General features: G+C 60.1%; 1 protein-coding gene across 6 annotated transcripts in view; it reads left to right on the plus strand.

The window, feature by feature from the left end:
- CYTH3 (cytohesin 3) overlaps nt 1–21,752 on the plus strand; it is a 47,236-nt gene that overhangs the window by 15,418 nt on the left and 10,066 nt on the right. For all 6 annotated transcript variants that reach the window (XM_045821824.1, XM_045821796.1, XM_045821803.1 and 3 more), the window contains exons 2-3: nt 19,543–19,625; nt 21,479–21,543. In XM_045821824.1, the coding sequence (XP_045677780.1) occupies nt 19,543–19,625; nt 21,479–21,543 (148 nt within the window). The remainder of the gene's footprint in view (nt 1–19,542; nt 19,626–21,478; nt 21,544–21,752) is intronic.

Raw genomic sequence — 21,752 nt, forward strand, 5'->3', positions numbered from 1 at the left:
TGGGAAGCAGAAAGTAGCAACTGAGAGAGCCAGACCCTCCTAAGGGGGGGGGGGACGGACACGGGACGGGACCCTCCTCGATCTGCTCACCCTTGAGCAGAGGTGGCCGCCAGCCGTGGGCGGGAGCCGAGTTCTCTTTCCCGGGGGAGGGGGGGTCCATTCAGTTGCACCCCCATTCTCGCGTTCACCAGCGGAATCGGCAGGCCCGTCGCGCTGAGTTTCGGCGCTGTGGTCCCCTCCGACGACCGCGTGGGGCTCTGGAAGCTTTGTGCCTTTGACCGGCTCTGGGTCGCGGGGACCAAGGGCACCTGGTCGCCCAGTCGCCGGAGATGGAGTGCACACCTCGCAGTCGCTCCTGCGACGAAGGCCGTCGTCACGAGGCCAGCGATTTTCACATTCTTGTGCGTCTCGAACATTTTGTTTTTTTTCGTGTTTTCTGCTGAGGAGGTCGGATTTCTCCTAATTGCAGCCAGACATCCTGTTTGGGGGCTATTTGAGACCAGGGCGGCCTGTTCCGCCGCGAGCCTTCGAGTTGTTCTCCCGAGATGGCAGGATTCCTTGAAATCCCACGCTCTATTTTTAGATGGTCTCCCTCCAGCGTCTGTGCTTCGCGGCATCCGTAGTAACAACGCTCGTTGTTCGGCCCCCAGGTCCTGCTGGATGCCGTAGAGGCTGTTTGACTTCATAGGAAGAGTCAGCCAGTGCCCCCTGAGTGGCTAGAGTTCCCGGGGCCCCCTGGTCAGGCAGCGGAGAACCGCCTTCCCCCCGCAGACCGCTGCCCCGTGGGCGGCGTGAGCGGTCATCTCTGGGAGCATCCGGTCATCTCTGGGAGCGTCCGTGCCTGAGGCCTCCCAGGCCGGGGCAGCCTGCTGGGCTCTTGCAAGTTCCTCTCTTCTGCCTCCCACGGAGAGACGTTCTGTGAACCCTTCTAGAAACGTCTTACGTGTCTCCTGTACTCTCCCCTGCCCCATTGTTACTCACAGGTTTTGTTTTTTTTTAACTTAAAAGTAGTCCGATAGCTTCTGAGGTTTGTACACGGTCGGCTGGCTGCTCTGCTGCACGGGAGAGACCTCCCGTCCGGAAGAACTGTTTGGTCCGTGGCCGCCCCAGGCGCGAGGGGTGGTGAACCTTGATCCGATTTGGTAATAAGGTTCCTACTCCCTTTTTTTTTTTTTTTTTTAAAGAATGGAACTGAAATGCACAGGACATAATAGCCACCCCTTGAAAATTCGGTGGTTTTTACTATGTTCGTATATTAATAGTTGTGCAACCGTCACCGCCAGCTAATTTTAGAACACTTTCATCACCTCGGAAAAAAATGCTGTCCTCGTTAGCAGTCCCTCTCCCGGCCCCTGGCAGCCACTAAATCTGCTTTCTGCCTCTGTGGGTTTGCCTCTGCTGGGCGTTTCCTGGGCATGGAGTCATCGGGCGTGTGGCCTTCTGTGCCTGGTTTCCCTCCCCGGGCAGGCCCGTCCGCGTCGGGGCCTGATTCCCTTTTCCAGGCGCCCCCACGCCGCAGCGCGGTCCAGGAGGAGAAAGTGCCGAACCCCCACGCCTGCCCTGTGCGTGGAGCCGAGACTCGGATGGGTTTCCGCGGTTGAGAGAGTTTACTCACCCCCGTCACAGGGTTGAATTTGTGGTCGTGTGCTGACTTTCCTTCTTCTCCTTTTTCTGGTGGCTGCTTGAAATAGCACATATTCATTATTTTACTGTTTCTGGGGTCAGGGATCAGGCGCGGAACACCCAGGCCCCCTGCGCGGGGTCTCACGGGGCGGCCAGCTCACCTGCCCTGCGTGGTCCTTGCCCGAGCTCGGGAGCTGCTGGCGGAATCCGCACCCCCCCCCCGCCGTCGTGGGGCTACGGGCAAGCCTCTCGCGTGGCTGTTACATGGGAGTCGCACTCCGTTTCTGGAGCACGCCCCTAGGTCCCAGGCTGAGACCCTGAGCGAGGGGGGCGCCTGCTTGCTTCTGTGCCGCCACCGATTCCGGGAGCAGCTGACCTGGGGTTGGGGGTCACAGAGGACAGGTAAGCCTCAGCGGGCTCACCACGGGGGTAGGGGGTCGTCCTCCCTGGGGCTGTGGGCAGCCTCCCCCCCTCTCTGGAGCAGAAGCCGCCCCAGACAGGATCTCCTGCAGACACTAGGTCACAGAACTGACCCCGCAGTGGTAGCGGTAGCCTCACACGGAGAAGCAGGTGTGCAGGGGTGGAGCTGGACCCCCCCCCCAGGGCCTGATGCAAGTCACGCCCCAGACCTGCAGCTCACAAGGGCAGCTGGGAGCCCACCACACTCAGTGCCCCGAGGAGAGCCCGGGCTCGGTTCCGGGGGCCAGCAGGTGAGACACAGGATCATGAGCGATGGACCCAGGATGGAGGAAGTACCAGGGCGGGATGTCCGTGCAAGAAAACGAGCAACGGGTCCCTGTAAAACAAGGCGGGGGGGACACACACACACTCCGCGAGGCAGAGGGAAGGTGTACTTTTGAAAAAGCGTACAGAAATGAAATAAGTTTCAGATTGAATCTGCTTTGTGCTGTTTATAACAAAATCCCAGAAAAGCTCGGAAACAAGTGACTGAAGGATGAGTTGAGGCAGCCGGGGCTGGCCTGACAACCGGCTGGTTGAGCGGGAGGCAGATGGAAGGAACAAACGCAGAAAGAAACTGTAAAGATACTAATTGTATCTGCAGAGCTGTAGACTCCATTAGCAAAAATTACAATGTAGAAAGTTCAATTAGCCTTGTGATCTAAGTAAGTGTTGCTCCCCAGGAAGCTTCCGAAACAAATAGACTAGAAACAGTAATAGATACAATGGGGAAAAAAGTATCTTGGAGCTGGAAAGAAAACCAAACAAAAGCCAACCTACCAAGCGCCCCCGACCTGTTGAAAGTGCTCATTCTGGGTCACATGCAGCTGGCGGGGAGAACCACTGTGCTGGTGAAGTTTCCAGAATGAAGAAGGGACCTACTCACAGCCACTGGGCGGGGGTGATGGGGGGCGGGGGCTGCCGTTTACAAACGAGGAAAAATCGGGGTGGCTTTAGACTTTCCTGCAGCATCGCCAGAAGGTAGCAGAGCTGAGGCAGAGAGTTTTGAGGGTGAAAGGCTTCAAGCAAGAGTTAAATAACTGTACTGACGGTCCCCTGGTGGAGGCCGCGGAAGGGCGGTCACCGAAGGTACGGGGAGGTCCGACGCAGGCCCCGCCTTCCGCGGGCGCTCACCCCGCCTTCCCACTTGTGAGCTGGGTGAGCCGCTGTGCTGCCTTAGTCGTTAAGGCCACGGGAGCTTTTTCCTGCGACTTGGACCTGAAATATTCCTGAAATGCCACCTGTGACTCTTTCTGGGGGGAATAAAAAACTTTTTCAAAGATGCATTCCAACCCACGAAAGGATGAGCTACAGTGACTCGGCAAGGGCAACGTTGGGCTGTAAAATAACACCGATACTGAATCGAAGTCATGTGAACGTAAATTTAGGTCGGAACAATTACAGACTGGCCTACGCGTCCAAACGCAAACGTCGTGACTGATTCTTGACAGAGAAGATGCGTAAACGAAATGAACACACCCCAGTTATTCAGTGTCAGAGCTGAAACGATCAATGTGGCCCAGGTTCCACTAACAGAAGCTGAGAAGTGGATGGTGGTCAAGGGGTGGAGGTCAAGGGGTGGAGGTCAAGGGTGGAGGTCGGGAGAGAGGAAAACCTTGCCATTCTTCTCACTCGCTCAGGAGGACCGACCGCCGCTGCTGTGTTCCTGACGTCGATAGTTCGACTCCAGGTATTGGTAGCAGCTTGGTTTTTCAGTTTTAAGGTGCCCACTTGAAAAGTGAACATCGGGCACAGAGATGGACACTCGGGGACCTGCCTGGACCCGGCTCTCCCTCCCCCGGGCCTTTGGTGGTCCACTTCCTACTGGAGCCCCGTCCTCTGCGGCAGCCTGGGGTCAGGCGGCGGCGCTGGGTCCGCCCTGGAGTCACGGGGGCTGCGGCGCGGCGGTCGGGGCGGGAGCGGCCTGGGGGCCAGTGGGCAGAGTGGCGCTGGCTGGTGTGGCGTGACTGGGACTTCAGTTAATCCCGCTCGCCGCCCCCCCCCGTGGGCACCCACGGGAGCCTCTTCGCTCCCTGCCGTGCTCCTGAGAAACCGCCCTTTCCACTGGGTTCTCGTTTGGCCTTGCAGTGCTCGTGGGTGCATTACAGCGGGAATACAAATTCCTACCCCTGCTTCTGTTCCACCTTGCCTTGCTCCTCGCTTCCCGGGAGGCAGTCTGTGTTGGAGCGCAGAGCGTTCTCGGTTTTGTTTTGAACGGCTGTGTAGCAGCCCGTCGTGTGGGCGTGCCCGTCCCGCAGCCAGCACCTCACCGGGGGCACCCGGGTTGCGGCCGGTTCTGGGAGCCACGGGGCAGTGGGTGCGTAGCCTTGTGCCTGTGCCGTCCTCTGCAAGTGTGTCTGCGGAATATTGGAAAGTGAGGTCCCCCTGCCGAAGCGGAAATGGACTTGAAACTTCGGTAGACGTCACCAGACTTCCCTCCACGCCCACTCACGAGACTTTACTGCCCCCTGCCGTGGGGGACACGGCCGGGGGCCCCCCACAGCCACCCCAACAGCCGGTCCGCGCTGGGCAGACGCTTCCCAGTTTCTGCAGGCGGCGCGGGGTTTGAGCTACCGGTCTGGTCATCGAGGCTCTGCCCCGGAGACTCGGTCCCCTCGGCGGTCCTCTCGGCTTGCAGAAGAGCGCGTGTGAATCAGCACCAAGAAGCTGCCCAGGCATTGTTGTACCACCTGGCCGGCCCTCAGTGTTTCCTTTTCCGTTCCGGGGTGAGAGCTGTTGGGGAGGACCGTGTCCACAGGAGAACCCGTGCGGGGTTCCCGAGAAGTGCAGAGCCACCCGAGACCGGTGGCTGGTCCCCAGCGGCTCTGTGGGTGGATGAGCGTGTCCCTCGTGAGATGGGGGAGCACGGGACAGTGGGGGGAGAGGGGCGGGCTGCCCGGGGCGGGGCCCTAGGGAGCAACAGTTCCGCCTGCAGGGGTCGGGCCGGGCAGGCGTCCCGGGGAGAGTGGTCGTTGTTGCACCTTCGGGAATGAGCGGAGGTTGTCCGCCGCTGGGAGGAGGACGTCCGTCCGTGCGCCCGTGTGCACGCCCGGGAGAAGCGTGCCGTCCTCGGGAGGGGGAGGGGCATTCAGTGCGACCGGGGCTCTGCCGGGCGGGGCGGCGGGGGGGTCATCGGGGACCAGAGGAGAGGCACCCAGGGAGGTGCCTGAGCCCCCCCCTGCTCTGGCCGCGTAGGCGGCGGCGAGGGAGGAACCACTGGTGACGGGATGACTGTCTCCGCCAGCCGGGCCCATCCCTTTTCCTAGGAACCATTCAGCCCGCGTCATCGCTGTGCGTTAGGGAACCCGCAGTCTCTCCCGGGATGGTGACTCCTCCACACCCCGCGGTGCAGCCGTTGAGTCCCCACGGCTGAGGGCAGGCCTGTGCGGACGGAGCTGGCGGAGCTGAGGGTGCCGGCACTCTTGGTGGGCGCTGGCATGGTCAGCTCGGCCCGGCTGCGTGGTGGGGCGCCGGGGCCCCGGGGGCTCCCAGGCTGGAGTACAAGTTGTGCTGAAACCAGCCCTCCCCACGGGCATCGGGGCCTTGGTGTTCAGCCCGAGTCACTCTCTCATGGTGACACCCTTGTCGGGGCTTTCGGCGTCCCCGCCTGCCGACTCCAGCTGGGGGCGTCCAGTGTGCCGGGCTCCCGCTGAACTTCTGACGGGAAGGAACCGGGGCCTCGCCCCTTGTCCTCCAGGAGGCTCCTCGGTCTGGGAGCAGACGAGGTCCGTGGGGCTTGAACTGTCAGGAGGGCAAGCCTGGTCACCGCTCCGAGGATAGGTTAATTCTTTCCCCAGGGCAGCGGGCGCCCACGTGCATGGTGCTTGCCCACGTGAGAGCAGGCCGGTCCCAGGAACTCGTGCTGTTGACAGAGGTCCCCAGCGGTCCCCCTCCGCAGGCCCCTGCTGTGCGGGATGGAGGAGAGAGCGGGGCTGTGGGCAGGGAGACGACCTGGCCAGCGTCCTGACGTGGAGAGACGGCTGTCGTGTAGAGGTCGGATCAGGGGTCAGGTGCTGAAATAGGGTAGAGGCTGGGGTGAAGAGACAGATCCACTGTCTCAAAGAAACAACATGAAAACTCGTCACTAAGGCAGCACGGACAGGAGCTGGTGGCTTCTTAGACACAGCGCGGATAGCACGCAGCCCGTTAACTCGAGTCAGGGCACGGAACAGGATGGGCAGGGTGCGCAGGGGACCAGAGAGGGTGACTGACTTCGGGACTCGCGGGTGGGTCTGTGGGACATCCTCGTGGAGCCATCCAGCAGGCGGGCGACCATCCTGGAGGAGTCCGCGCCTGGGGAGTGAGTCGACCGAGGGGAGGCAGGACCAGGGACGTGGGTGACTGGGTGCGGGCGACTCCCCGGGAGCAGCACGACTGGGGAACTTGGGAAGGAAGAGCACGGCTGGGGCGCAGGCCTGAGATGCACCGGGCTGGGGAGGCGGGCCGTCACGGTGGGAAAGTGGTGTCGAGGGACCCGAGGGGCGGTTTCGAGGGACTCGAGGAGCGGAGGGCGAGTCAAGAGTGCCCGATGCCGACACTGACAGCCGACCCCGACATCCGACCCCGACGGTCACAGAGGTGGCGACTCTGGCTAATTCAAGTGTATAAGGACATCGTTGGAAAGACACGGGGGAGTTGCAGAACCTTTAGCAGTCTAGAGAGCCACGCCCAGAAAACGGACCAAAGCCGCAGGAAGCTGGGCAGCCACAGGCCGGCCACAGGCAGCCACAGGAGCAGTCTGGTTTAAGTCACCGTGGCCGCCGCTGCAGCTGTCACCACTGAGCCCCCGGTGTTGCCGGCGCTGGCAAAGCAATTTCTGATTTTCCCATTTCTTGGTCACGCTCTCTCGGTCCGAGTTCTGGGCCTAGAGGGACAGCAGGCCCAAGGCTCCGGCGCTTTCTGACGGCAGGGGGTCTGCGAGGAGGGACCTTGAGGCCCACAGTCCCTGTGCCCCTGGTGGCCTCAGCAGGGGCAGGGGCAGAGCTGCTGGGAAGAGAGTAAGTGGAGGGCGGGAGGCAGGAGTACCGGGCAGAGACTGGGCGCGACCCCTGGTCCCCCTCCCTTGCTGGGAAACCCAACCCCGCGTCGTCGGATGGTCGCCTGGCGTTCTGTCCCTTCCAGCGCCTGCCTTGTCTCCTGCTGCGAACGCGTAGGTTCACTGTTTCGGGGCTTTTTTTTTTTTTTGGCATGTAAATTGCATGGTGATGAACATTCTTCAAAGTATAGTTTCATTCCTCCAGGTCACAGAACGTCCCTCACGTCTGGTGGCTAATAGAATGGAATGCAAACTGGGATTCCAAGTTTTTATTTTTGACGTGTTCTGTCTGTCTGGGGTTTGCATTAGTCATTTGATGGTTTCCGTGGGTGAAAAGAGCAAAAAAAAAAAAAAAACCCGCAGAAAAGTTCCTTTATCCCTAGCACAGTGGGAATAGGTATTCTTAGCTTTAGGTGTGTGAGGCTCTGCTTTAAGGAGAAGAGCTTACTTCTGTGAGTTTCTAGGTAAAGGGTGTTGATAGTAATTGATACAACAACAACAGTAGCAACAACGCTAGTGGTTACCGCTTACTGTCGGGTATGCACCAGAAGCTGCACCAAGCACTTTGCATTTGGTGTATCAGCTCGCCCGGTGTATCAGCTCGCCCGGTGTATCAGCTCCCCGTGATTTTTCCCAAAACCCCCGGGGCGGGGCGGCCAGCCCCATTGTGCAGACGAGGCTGGGAGCCTGGCCAGGTTAGCCAGCCTGCACGAGGCTTGTGAGGGCTGTAAGGGGGGAAGGGGAACGCCGCAGCCACAGCCGCCTCTCCCCGCGGCCTGCTTGGCAACACTGTATTTTTAAACTGGAAGCAGAAACGTTTTATCGTTTCGGGGGCAGATTTAACACTCAGACATCTGAATCGGCCCGGCAGGCTGGCGCCCTGGCCGGCTTTCCTTGGAGAGCTGCATATTTCCTCCTTGGATTTCCCCTCCACTTTCCTTGGCTGGTTCGGGGTTTACTTTCTGCTCCTCTGATGTATCCTGTCGCCGGACAGCTGTTCAACAGCTGTGCCTCTCTCTGCTCTGAGGACGGCGGCGGGCGGGCAGGCGGGCGCCGTGTGCGCGCCGCGGTCCCCGCGTCCCGTCCCAGGGTGCTGCAGGGCCTCCGGAGTGAAGGGCCTGGAGCGGGCTGCACGGCGTCTCAGGATGTCCTGTCACCCCGTCCTCAGCGACTCACTGGTCACCGAGGAAGTGTCCAACACATGAGGTACTTTTTCCCCATCACAAGAATAAAGGAGAGACGATAAGGCAGCATGGGGCCGGGGGGGGGGGATCTGTAAAAAAGAGCGGTTTTGCAGTCTTACAAACGCAGTGTTCTCGAGCGCAGGGCCCCCCCCCCACCTGCTGTGGCTCTGGCCAGTGGGGGGCGGGGGGGGGCAGAGATCAAGGACAACACTTCTCAGAGGGAGGGAGACAGCCGCACTTCCAGCAGCTAAATGTTAAAGTTGAGCATGGCCTGGGCGCAGAGAAGAAGTTCTTTGGTTTTCTCTGCTCGCTCTAAAACTGTTCATTTTTTTATTTTTAAGGTCATTTGGTGGCAGGGGGGCGGAATGGTGTCTTTGCTGCCAGCGGGGCCCTTTCAGTGTGGCCTGACCCCCGAATCCCACTCTCCCACGCAACTCGGGCCCTGCCTTCTTCCCTCACAAAGACTTCTTTCCAGCCCTTCCCCTCCCCTCCCCCCGGGCACTCCCTGCTGGAGCCGGGATGGTGAGCAGAGCCCGGCCAGAGGGCACGTTCACTGAGTTCTTCCGCCGTCCCCGGGGCTGTAAAGCCAGCGGGCGTCAGACTGGAAACGTCCCTGCGAGGCAGACACACCCCCTTCCCCCCCCTCCTCCCCTGAGCGTCCTGCACCTTGTCACCTGCTCTCTGTCACCTGCCCCTGCAGCCGGACAGCAGGTGTGAGGCAGGCGGCGGGGGTCCTCGGTGACGGAAGGGAGGGGAGGACCCAGACCGTCGTTTCCTGGACGGCCCCCCCACGAGCCTCCGTGTGGCAGAGGGAAACACCGAAATAGACTGGATCTGGAACGGGGGGGAGGCGGCACCCCGTCCCACACGTCATTGACGAGTACCTTCCCACACCGGAGACTCGGCGTCGAGCGCGCCGCGTGGCGATCTGGCTGTGGGAAGCCTGCCCACCCGCCTCGGCCTCACGGTGGAGGAGCGGCTGCCGTGCGGAGACTGGGGACCCCTCGCGTGTCCTCCCCGGGGCGGCAGCGGTTGCTTGGCCCCGTTCACGGGGCAGTCTTTCTGCTGGAGGAACCACGGCGTTTTCAGTCAAGGTGGTGAGATACTGCCGGCTTGGGGGTACACACAGAATTCGGAAGTCCCTTTGGGTGGGGGAATGCACACTTGCTATTTATGCAAAACTTAGTTGATGCAAATGCGTCCCTGTGGTTCCCCGACCCGACCGGGGCCCCAAGCCCGGTTTCCCCGGCCCTGGAAAACCTGCCAGGCCTTGGTGTGGAGCGCGGGCTGTGACGGGGGCCCCTCCTTCGGTCCCGGCCCCAGTGGGACCGCCTCCACGTCCGCCACAGACCCGTCACTGGACCCACAGATCTTCTATTCTTAGTTCACTGCATTTTCCCCCCCATGTCCGGAAGGGCTGTCGAATTTTATCAGACGCCCTTTTCCATCCACGGAGCCGGCTGTATGGTTTTCATTACAGGCCTCGCAGCAGCGCCACTCCGAGCTCCCCGAACCGTCTGCTTGCAGCGTGCCCCCCGGCGCGTGTACGGGGCCCCGCTCCGCGGCGCTCGGCAGCCCTGGGGCTGCCCGGGCGTCTCCTCGACGCGGGGTTCTCCTTCCACCCCCAGTCCTCTCCGTTTTCTTCCTCTGTGGCGAGCTCAGCATTTCCAGGCTCTCGCCGATCTCCTGTTTTTAAAAACCTCTTCTGCCCTGGCTGGCGTAGCTCAGCGGATTGAGCGCGGGCTGTGAGCCAAAGTGTCACAGGTTCGATTCCCAGTCAGGGTACATGCCTGGGTTGCAGGCCACGGCCCCCAGCAACCGCACATTCATGTGCTCTCTCTCTCTTTCTCCTTCCCTCCCCTCTCTAAAAATAATTAAATAAAATCTGTAAACAACAACAACAACAACAAACCTGTCCTTTCTCCTGGGTTTGGAAGGCAGGGCGCGCGCACCCACCTGCCAGCTCTGCCCTCTTGACCCTGCCTCCGGACGTCCCACCGCCCGCCCGCCCTGCCCACCTTCTGCCCCGTGGGAGCCGTTCCGGTCGCTCGCTGGGTTCCCAGGACTGCAGCCCCGGGATGGCCGGAGCCTCCCTGGGGCGGGTGGGGGGGACTTTCAGCCCAGGCTGCCGGCCTCACCTTCCCTCCTGGACTGTGAGGTGAACACCACATGGGTTCCACCCGCTCCGCCCGCTCTGCCCTGAAGCAGCATTCCCCTGCTCCCCCGCCCCCACGCAGCGTCGAATTCCTCAGCTTTCTCCCTTTGAGATGCTCGAGAACCGGAAGCACCGCGTGGGATGTTTGGCGTGCAGCTGTGTCGAGTCTGCCGCCGACGAGGTCTGGTCCGGGCTCCCGGCGGGAGCGGGCCAACATGTGCCCCACTCTGCAGGCCGGGACTCTGCAGGCCGGGACTCTGCAGGCCAGGACGCTGGGCCGTGGGCATCCTCCTGAGGCGCGGCTGTGTGGGGGGCATGGGGGGGGCTGGGGGTCTTCAGACGGGGGCCGTCCCGCCCTTCCAGCTTCCAGTGGCAGCCGGCCGGGTCCAGACACGTGGCCTGGGCAAACCCGGCCTCTTGCCCTGGACCGGGGTCTATTGGGCCGGTGACGGTGACACAGGAGGTCGGCGTTCTGGGCCACCTCGTGACAGACACCTCAAGTCACTTTTTCTTCGTTTAGAGACGCAGTTTCCTTTCTTCTTGTTAAAAAAATATGGGCAGCGTAGACTTTCTCCGCCTGTAATTTTCACAAGCGTGGTAGCAAGCTGAGGCTGGTTTGGGAAGTATTTGTCCGCAGCTGGACCTCTGTGCCCGGAGCAGTTCCGGTGAACGGCGCACCGGGTCTCTGGCGGCGAGCACGCACCTCGTGTTGGAGGCACGACATGCATGAAGTTGCGTTGTCCTGGTTTAACTCGTCCTTCAGACCTTACTGACACGAGGCCTTCTGTTCAGTGTCCGACAGGCCAGCCACTGGCTTAGACTCTGTTTGGGGCCGGGCCCACCGTCGTGGGCTGCGCATGCTGGTTGTCCTGTTTCCGCCGGAGACGCAGCGGGCGAAGAGGAAGAGCGGGCACGGGATGCCGGGTGAGGACCCGAGGGTCCCCGGTGCCGGGGCTGCACAGCAGAGAGCCTGACCCAAACCTGGCGGCTTTACTGAGACACAGTTCATGCACCGTAAGATCCGCCCGCTTCAGGTGTGCCACTCGGTGGCGTGGAGTGAATTTGCAGGCGTGCGGAGCCGTCGCCCACTCAGTTTCAGAACGTCCCGTCACGCTGACGGGACCCCCCAGCCCGTCTGGGGTCCGTTCTTGCGCCAGCTTGGCCACCACCGATCTCTGCGTCTCCGCAGGCTGACCCTGTGTGGGCGTTGGACGTCAGCGGGGTCTGGGGTCTTCTGCATCTGGTTTCGTTCACTCCGCGTGCTTTTTAGGTTCATCTGCGTGGTTGCAGGTTTCAGGAGGGTTTTTTAAAAAACTTTTTTTCTTACTTTTTGCAGAATAATGTTCCACTGTATGGTCATACCACAACTTGTCCATCCGCTCGTCTCTGGACGAGCATCTGGGCAGTCCCCCCCACCCCTTTTGGCTGTTGTAGATAGTGCCCTCGTGAACATTCGTGTGCAGCGTTTGTTCAAACGCCTTCCTGTCAGTATCTCTGGGCCATATAATGACTCTGTGTCTAACTTCCTGAGAAGCTGCTAACGTGTTTTGCAGAGCCACTGAACCATCTTATGTTCCCGCCAGCAAAACACAAAGGTTCCGACTGCTCCACGTCCTGGCCGAGTTGACCTTCTTTTAAAAACAGTGTTACAGCCATCCCAGGGGCGCGAGGTGCGGTCTCGTGGTGGTTCCCGTGTGCATGTCCCCCTGACCTCTAGCGTCTCCCCAGGGGCTTGCTGGGTATCTGTGTATCCTCACAGGAACGGGTGTTCACGTCCTCTGAATTTTTAAACTGGGCTGGTCGTTGTTGAGTTGTGAGCGTTCTTGGTGCATTCGGGACGAGAGACTCTTAGCAGACGTATGATTTGCAAATATTTCCTCCCGTTCTCTAGGTTGTCTTTCCGCTTTTTCGAGAGTGTCCTTCGATGCACCCACGTTTTTCGTTTCAAAGTCCCATTTATCGTTTCGCTTGTCGCCTTCGCTTTGGGCGTCGTGTCTGGAACGCAGGGCCAAGTCCAGCCGCGTGGAGAGTTCACCCTGGGTTTTCTTCTCCGACTGCCGAGGTTTTAGCTCTTGTACTGAGCTCACCGATCCATTTTGAGTTACTTTTTGTACATGGTGCGAGGTAGGGGTTCCACCTCACCCCTTTCCGGGGGGGGGGGGGTACCCTGTTGTCCCGGCTCTGCTTCTTTTTTTAAAAGATTTTATTTATTTATTTTTAGAGAGGGAAGGGAGGGGGAAAGAGAGAGAGAGGGAGAAACATCAATGTGCGGTTGCCGGGGGTCATGGCCTGCAACCCAGACATGTGCCCTGGCTGGGAATCGAACCTGCGACGCTTTGGTTCGCAGCCCCTGCTCAGTCCACTGAGCCTGGCTCTGCTTCTTGAAGGGACCGTGCTCCGAAGCGTTTCCCAGACGCGGTTCTGTTCTGAGGCGGCGTGTTCTGTTCCGCTGCTCTTGCCACCCGTCCTTGCGCCGCCAGGGCACCGTTGCTGTCCTTGCAGCCTCGGTGCACACTTCCTGACGCGGGCTTATTAGCGGTGTTTAGATCATCTGTCTTTGTTCCAGAAGCCGTGAGCGAGTGCAGACCTCTCTAATGGTTTATGCAAGGAGACGGGAGACCGTGCGATAAGGCCGAGGTGGGGGTGGGCTGGGAGGGATCTGAGTGTGTTTATGTTTGTACGTGGATGGGAGGGAGCCGGTAGGAAGAGAACCGTTGAAGATAAAAGAGAGGGCGCGGCTTCAGGAGCAATGTTGTGGAAGGTCAAGGGCGTAGGCGTGTCTGTGCTCAGATGCCAGCCTCTCCCTGCTGCGGCACAGACCGCCCACCCCTGTGACAGGCGGCAGGGCAGCCCAGTAAAACACATCGCCACACTCGGGTCTGTCGACCGGGTATGGAGGGCTTGAAAATCACTTATGACTGAAGCGTTTGAAGTTAAGTGGAAGCCCCGGCTGGTGTGGCTCAGTGGATTGGGCGGCGTCCTGCGAACCAAAAGGTCACCGGTTCTATTCCCGGTCAGGGCACACGCCTGGGTTGTGGGCCAGGTCCCTGGTTGGGGCGGGTAATGTTTCTCTCACACACTGATGTTTCTTTCCCTCTCTTTTGTCCACCCTTTTCCTCTCCCTAAAAATAAATAAAATCTTCAAAAAAATTGAAGTGGATGTGTGAAAGCTAGTCATTCTTTCTCTGTTAGATCTTGCTGTTTAGATTAATTTCCGCATTATTTAATGAGCATAGTCTTTTCCCGTTGGGAGTGAGTTTTGATTTAAAATAAACTAAGAAGGATCGAGGTTAAATTGTGACCTAAGAAACTTAGTTTTCACATAAGGCAGACCTCGGTCCTGTAATAGTTGAGACTTTTGTTTTGTTTTCATTGATTACCGTATCGTTAGAGTTGTTTTCAAAGGCCAGGATGGCATTTTATACCGTGCCGGCTTGTGTGGTCAGGAGGAGAAGCGACAGGGTGAGGTTCTCGTAAGAAGAAAGTGGCCCTAAGAATGGGCCGAGCCCCCCCAGTGCAGCCTGGACCCCAGCCTGCCCGTTCCATCGGGGTCGCTGGCATTGGCGTCACCCCATTAAAAAATTGTTTTAAAAACTCTGTGTGTGTGTGTGTGTGTGTGTGTGTGTGTTCTAGAGGGATCGAGTCTGAAACGGTCGTCACTGGGGTTGTCTTCTCCGCGGTGGGGTCGCCGCTGCTTTTCCTGCGGCCTCTCGCCCGCTTCTCCAGCACGCGCGTGCTCCAGCTCTCTGCGCAGAAGACCGCAAAGGGTGAGCGGGCGGGGCCGCGTGGTGCGCCAGCCAGGCTCCTGTGTGTGGCGCTCGAACAGACGGCCTTTGCGTCACACAAACACACACACACACACACACACACACACACACACGTGGGGGCGAGGACTTCGGCGGCTGTAGTGACGCACCACACGGAAGCTGGTGCGCCAATGCGCACAGCGGCACTGCCCACAGTCGCCAGAAGGTGGCGACAAACCCGGTGTCTGTCGGGGGCGACTGGATACCTAGAAAGTGGTCTATGTGTCTTTCCGCTCAACGGGAAGTTCCTCGGCCACGCAAGGGGAGGACGTGCTGACACGTGCTTGAAAGCATCACGCTGAGTTAAAGAAGCCGGCTCCCGAAGGCCACACACAGTGCGTGACCCCATTTCTGGGAAATGGCCGGGACGGACCAAGGACGGACAAGACCGATCGGTGGCGATGGGAGTCAAAGGAGTGGTTAACCTGGGGGGGGGGCGGGGGAGGGTGCCGGGGGACAAAGGGAAGCAAAGGGATTCTCCCCGGGCCTCCGATGTGGCCCCGGGGAGCCGACCTTGGGCTGGTGACCTCCAGAACTGCACAAGAGCGAGGCCTGTTCTAAGTCACCGAGGTTGTGGTGGTTTGTTAGAGCGGCCGCGGGAAATAAGAACAACTTTTGGTATCTGGAAGGAGGGGGCTGCCGCGACCAGCACCTAAAACCGCGAAGGGGCCTTCCGAGTCGGACAACAGCAAAGACCTGGCCATCGGAGGTGAGTCCCCGGGAAAGTGCGCCTGGAGCGCGTGCAGCCTGCGAGGTGCCCCCTCCTCCTGCCCATTTGGTGTCGCACGTCCAGAACGAGGCAGCCCGGCTGGTCACTCAGGGACGATGACGGTCCTGGACGGCTCCGTCTCCGAAAGTCTGCTCCGTGTTTCCTTAGCGCTCCAGGGCCCGCCCCCCCCCAACCCCCCTGATGCGGTGACAGGCCCCCAGGCGGGAGGGACCACCTCCTCGGCTCTTGCGCACATTTCCCTGGGGGTGGCTCGAGGGGCCTGTGCAGACGGGGAGACTGGGGGTGGTGTCCCACTTCCTCTGCCCAGTCCCCAGGGTTTCCCCCTTAGGCAATGTCAGGTTTTTTGTTTTTTTTTTTTTAAACTTTAACTGTTGGCTAATTCCCAGCGAGTTACAAAGCTGGTATGGAGCGGTCTCACCTGCCCATCACCCACTGTCTCTTAGCGGCCACATCTCAGGGACAGAGTCACATGCACTGTCTGATCAGGTCGTTGGCGTCGGTACAGTGTGTGTGTGGGGGGCGGGGGGGCGGGGTAGGGGTGTGTCATCTTATCACCACGTCGTCTCGTTATCTGTCCACCTCATCTTATCAGCAACCCTGCAGTGTAGATCCGGAACCGTCCGTCGCCGCAGGCACCTGCACCTTTCTGCCGCCGCCCCTCAGAGTCGCACCTGCTGGCCCCTGCCCAGCCTTCCTGAACCCCAGGCAACCGCCGTTCTGCTCCCCACCCTGTGCTTCTGGCGTTTTGAAGTGCTGTGTCCTTGAACCCCGCACTGTGCGACCTTTAGGGACTGCCCCCCTCCCCCAGCACAGTGCCCTTGGCCACCCATACAGGCCGCTGCCCCGGCCAGTTTCCCTCACTTCCGTGGCCGGTAACCCACAGCCCCGGGCGCACAGGGTTCACGTCCCCTCACTCACTGTAGGACTCCTGGGTTGTCGCCACCTTCTGGCGACGGCGAGCGGTGCCGCGGTGCGTGTCCGTGCATCTGTGTGCCTGCGCGCGGCTTCCGTGTGGTTCTGACTTGTCATCCTGGGCGCACGGACAGGAGGGGAAGTGCCGGCCCCTGCGCAGACCCCGGGCTCGGCTTCTTGGGGAGCCACCGGTGCGCCAAAGCGGCTGCACTTTCTTGCCTTTGAAAAGTGAATTCTTTTCCGTCTTCTCCTTTGGGTTGAGACAGTTACTTTGCAAAATTGTCAAGGTGAAGGCTTAGCTCGTTGTTTTGAACTTCGCTGTCGCCTAGAAGCAGCGTTTTGAGTGGCGGCCTTCTCGGCCCGCCTTAGCTGGGGCCTGCAGGGGTCCATGCGCAGTGACTCCACCCTCCTCCTCCTCCTCTTGGTGTTTCCCGGCTCATGGTGCGTCCCCTCGGGCCCGTGCATTGCTTAGAACTGCGTCCCTTCCTTTCCAAACAAGTGGGATTTCCTCCCTTCATCTGCCCTCGGCTCAGAGCGCCTGGTCTTTGCGACGGCAGTTGTTTCGGTGAGAGTTCTGCCCCAGGCGCGCGGAGCACGTGCGTGGAGGGCCCGGCACCCCCGGGAGCCAGGGTGCTTGCAGGGTGCTGCCCTGCAGAGCGAGAGGAGTGCGCCCGGCCTGGCCTCCAGAGTGGAGCCACTGCAGGAAGTCCTCCCGGCGGCCCCGGGGGTCGCTGGGTTCCACGTGCGGGCCCCGGCCGGGGTGGGGCCCACACGTCTGAGTCGGGAAGTCCTGCTGCCCCAACGCTTCTCCTCCCCGAAAGCTGGAGAAGGAGCGCGAGGACGCCCTCCCAGGAAGTGCTCCGCGACTGGGGAGGACCCCGGCGTCCCTCCCCTCGGCTCTGAGCGGTCGCGGGGGCGGAGCCTGCTTGGTCTGCAGAAGCCCGGCTGTGAGAGAGCTTTCCAGAGACGGCATGGGTGGGTCTGGGGAGCTCTATGCCAAGTGAAACAACCCGGACAGACAAATGCCTTACCATCTCCCTTGTATGTCAGATGTAACGAACTAACCGAAGTAACAAGTGAAACGGAGACAGAAACGTAGCACAGACCGACACCTGCCCGAGGGGAGGGGCCCGGGGGCTGGGCGGGAACCGTTGACAGGACTAAGGAAACCGTTATCGGTGTGAAACAAGGACTGCGACAGCGTGGTGATTGCCGGAGGGACAAGGCGGGCGGGGGAGGTGGGCAGAAAGAGTCTTCGCTTTGGGCGACGGGCACACGGTGCCGGGTGCAGGCGGTGTTTTGTCGAGCGGTAGGTACATCGGGAGCCCGTGCGGTTTTGCAGACCAATGTCAGGCCAATTAACTAACTAACGGAAAGAATAAATAAAGTCGCCTCTGCTTTATGTACAGCCAGACGCCTGCAGAGGCTGAGCAAGGGCAGGGCACGGCGTCCGCCACCGTGGCCCTGTGAGGTTGGCAAAGACCGTCTGCGTGGGCCGGGCGGCCCCAGGACAGCACGGGTGCGGTGGGGGAGGGGGTGGCTGCTGGGCGCCCTGATCTGACCGGGTCTGGCCCTGTCAGTGACAAGATGCAGCGTTATTCTATGTTCTACTTGCAAGGCAAAGGCTGCCAGAAAAACCCAGACTTAATTTCTTCTCACAAGGATTTTCATTTATATTGATTGAAAGAGTCCTTTAAATGCATTTCGACGTTGATTATTACATAACCTTATTGTACGTGCATTTACAAAGCAAAGCATGAGCGGCATCAGTGGGTCGGAGGTGCCCTTCCGCACAGTCAGAGCCCCGCGGTCCGGGGTTTCTCCTCTGCAGAGTTGGTGCTGGTGTTTCCCTGCACGCTTTTGTCCTGTGTGCCGCCGGAGGCGTGGGCGACGCAGTGCGTCGTCAAGGAAAGCTTCTCTGGGGTTCCTGGGGTTCCTCCGATGCTTCAGGTTCCCGAGCCGAGGCGTTCCGGGTGGCACCGGGAGGTGTCGGTGGATGTTGGAAGCTGTCCCCGGCTCCTCGTGCCCCATCCGATGGCCGGCTGTGAGTCCTGTCTGTGACAGACACACCCGGGAGCAGCCGTCCCGTTGTGCTTCGGGCGGTGACAGACGCATTCCCGGATGTGGGGGCAGTGACCTATATCTGTCACAATCGATTTCAGACATGTCGCAAATGCGCACCTTTAAAAGGATGAAGCATATTACGTTTAACTAGCCTGTCAATTGTATTAGTCAAACCTGTATCATTTTTTACATGCACCTCTGCTGATTTTTGCTTTAAATATTTGGAGGCCATGTTGTCAGCTACATATATTCAGACTTGTTAATCGTGTGATTACTGGGATGTTATGTCATGATTTGGTGACTGTCTTCATCTGGTGTGCGTGTGCTAATGTAAGGGGACCGACGACCGGCTTTCTTTCGCTGAGGTTTGTCTGCCGTTTCTCTCGCCACCCTTTCCCCTTCAACTGTTACCTATTCTTATCTTTTAAAGACGCTTCTTGCCATTTCTTTTTTGTTGCTTGTTTCTTTATGTCCGGGTGTTAAGCCTTGGTCCTTTTCCCACCTGTGTTCATTGTAAATGTATCAGTTACTGATGACCGCGTAACAAAGGATTATAAAGTGGTTGGCGTAAAACAACCGTGGGTTGCCGTTGCAGCTGTGGGCACTGGCAGGCAGGTCGGGGCCTGCTCCCGTCGGGGTCCCCTCTCATGTGGATACAGTCGGCCGGCCAGCCAGGGCGGCCGAGCTCCTCCCAGGACCGCCCTCACCCGCCTAGGGCCTGAGCCGAGGGGGCTGCAGCAGCTGGGGTGTCTGGGGCTCCCTCTGGGCTCCCCAGAGCACAGGGCTCGGGGTCCCGGGACGGCGGAGGTTCCGGGCCTCGCACAGCGCCACCTGGGCCGAGTTCTCTGGGTCAAAGGAAGTCCCAGAGCCAGTCCGCACTTAACGATGGAGAAAGACACCCCCCCCTCCCCCCGGCCACCGTTAGACAGTGAATGACTGTAATTGGAGAGGAGAGAACATGGACCTGGTAGGGACGATGAACACTGCGGAGGTTAAGCATCAGTGAGAGGCTGTTAGGAACAAGTGTGTCCGTTAGAAGAAAGTCCAGCCAATACCCACGTCCCACGGCACCGGGACTGTCCTTCCGGGATGTGGCGCCGCCCACCCCCCAGCCCTTTCAGAAGGAGCCGCCGTCGAGAATTTGGTTTGTGCTCGTTTACACCCTGCTGGGATACCTGCACGTTCCCGCACCTTCCGGCACCTTCCGGAGCGCAGGGCGCAGTGTCCCACCCTCGGGACGGGTGCCGCCTGCAGCCGAAGTCCACGCGCCTCTTATCAGCTCTGATTGATCCGAGAGGCTCCTCGGTATTGAGAGGCTGAGTCCAGCCTTTTTTCCTGATCGTGTGGGATTCGGTTTTGTAAATACCGTGATGTGCTCCTTCCTTCCTGCTGGGGTTCGGGCTGTTTTTCTGCCACAGGCAGTGCCGCCACGCCAGGGTTCCTTAGGGTTACCTGAGGAGGGTTAACAGGGTCAAACACCCACGTGCCGCGTCGCCGGTGCGGCCGGGCGCTGCCGAGCTGTTCTCCGGGGCGGGCGGTAGTTCGGTTGTTCATTTGAGTTGTTTTCCTTTCAGTGCCTGAAGACCTCTCCTTAGAAGAGAGGGAGGAGCTTCTAGACATCCGTCGGAGGAAGAAGGAACTTATCGATGACATCGAGGTAAAAAGAAAATCTTTCAGTTTTTGCTTTTGGGCCAAAGAGTAAATGAGGGAGCTTCAGGGCCAGGAGAGAAAGTTGGCGTCTGCGTGGCCCGAAGGGACGGAGCAGGAGGGCCAGGGGGCTGGGCCGGCGCAGCGGGGACCGGCGGCACGGCCGTGGGCGGCCCCCAGGACACCACAGATCCGCAGTCAGCCGTGGGGGACACGTGACTGCAGAGTCACCACAGTCATTTTCAGACAGCAGCGGCAATCTGCAGGCGCATTGCTCCCCGAAATTGTCTGGGGAGACCCGGTTTTGTGCAGCAGTGTCCCCAGCACTGAGGACGTCGCCGCCCCGTTTCGGTGCCTCGGGCGTCTTTGCCGTCGGTGACTGCGCCCCCGTGGGGTTCCAGGTGCGCACCAGGTGCCTGCCCCCGCCCCCCCACAGCTGACACAGCCCAGGCCCAGGAGCACTGGGCTTCCCTCTGCGTGAGCTCGGGGGGCCGGGCAGGGGTCCCACAGGAGACGCAAGGGAGGGACGCCCTTCTCGCAGTCGGAGGGTCTGCGGCTGTTGCCCAACCCGTCCAGGAGACCTGCACTCGCTGCTCCCCGCCGGGCCTCCCCAGGACATCGGACGCGTGGCTCTTCCTTGGGAAGCGTCCGTCGCCGTCCTGCCAGAGTCAGCGCGGCCTCTCGGGCCGCCGGCCGTGCGGCCAGGCCCTGTCCAGACAATGCCTCCTTTCTAGCGGCCCGCGGCTGGAGTCTGAAGTCTCTTGGCACACGGAATAAATGGGTTTCTAATAAAAAAAAAGTCTTTGTGCTTGAAGGATGATTCCTGGAACGTCTACTTCTGAGGTTACCCTTCGTTCCTGGGGACGCCAGATGCCCGGACTAGGGGCCTGGGCTGGAGAGTCGGAGTGTACCGGGCCCGGCACAAATGACGCCCCTGCTTTATTACAAAGTCTTTTACTATGAACTCATAAGCGTGCCACTCTGTAACGCAACACTGTCACACTCAAGCACACCCTATGCATTCTAGGTGAAGTGTTCAAATTAAAATGATAAATTATGACAGCCATACGATGACCCTGCCGACCCCCCTCAGGCAGGTGCTACTCCTGCCGGACGCTGGAGTTTCAGGTCAATGGTCTGTTTGGACATCTGTTGTAATGGTGCCGTGCAGTCTCGGGAAGCCTGCCTTCCTCGTGGAGGGGTGGGGACGTCCGCTCCTCCTGGAGCTCCTGGTGCGTCTCAGGGCCACAGGCGCTCGCTCTGGTCACCCCCTGGGCTCTGTCCACAGTGCTTCGTCTCCTGCAGAGGGACGGAAACCGTCCCGAGATTTGGGGGGGGGCGCTGTGCTAACAGCCCTGAAACCTCACCTCCTGCCCTGGCCTCCTACGAGCCCAGGAGGCCGTGAAGGGGGAGGCAGGTGGGAGTGCTGCTGCCGCCTTTTCGTAGCCCCCACAAGGGTGCTGAGCACTCCCCTTCTTTATCACTGGCCCCCGAGACATCCCCCTGGGGTCCCCTCCTGATTTCTTCCTCCTTCCCGCTCGCTCTCCCCCTCTCTCTCTCCCCTTCTCTCTCTCTCCCTCTCTCTCTCTCACACACTCACACTCACACACACTCACACTCAGGGACCTGCCTCATGGATGCCTCCGACCCCCTGGCGAGGGGGCACAAGTCGCAACATTTCTTTCTCCCGCGCCAGGGCGGCGCCGACTAGGAGAGTACCTCTGGATCCGTAGGTACAGGTGTGTCCAGGCCCGTGGCGTCCAGGCGAGACCCCGGGGAGCAGCCCCGGGTGCCTCTCCGCGTCTGGCGGAGGAAGGGAAAGGCCCCCGGCCCGCCTCAGCATCCTCCCTCCTCTCTCGACAGAGACTGAAGTATGAAATCGCCGAAGTGATGACCGAGATCGACAACCTGACCTCTGTGGAGGAGAGGTAAGCCCGGCTGCAGCAGGGTGGGCTGGGGGTGGTGGGGGGGAGGGCTGTGCGGAGCCACAGGGGGCCCCTTCCCCGGCTTCCTCTGGCTCATCCCGGTTCAGGGAGCAGCATGGCCCCTCAGAGCTGACCTCGCACAGGTGACTCTCTGTGCAGCAGGGAGCTGTGCACGTCTTAGGTCACCGCCCCCCACCATTAGCCTTCCCCGG

Source organism: Phyllostomus hastatus, unplaced genomic scaffold, assembly GCF_019186645.2.
Source record: "Phyllostomus hastatus isolate PE091 unplaced genomic scaffold, TTU_PhHast_1.1 phas_contig_150, whole genome shotgun sequence".
In the NCBI taxonomy this organism is placed as follows: Eukaryota; Metazoa; Chordata; class Mammalia; order Chiroptera; family Phyllostomidae; genus Phyllostomus; species Phyllostomus hastatus.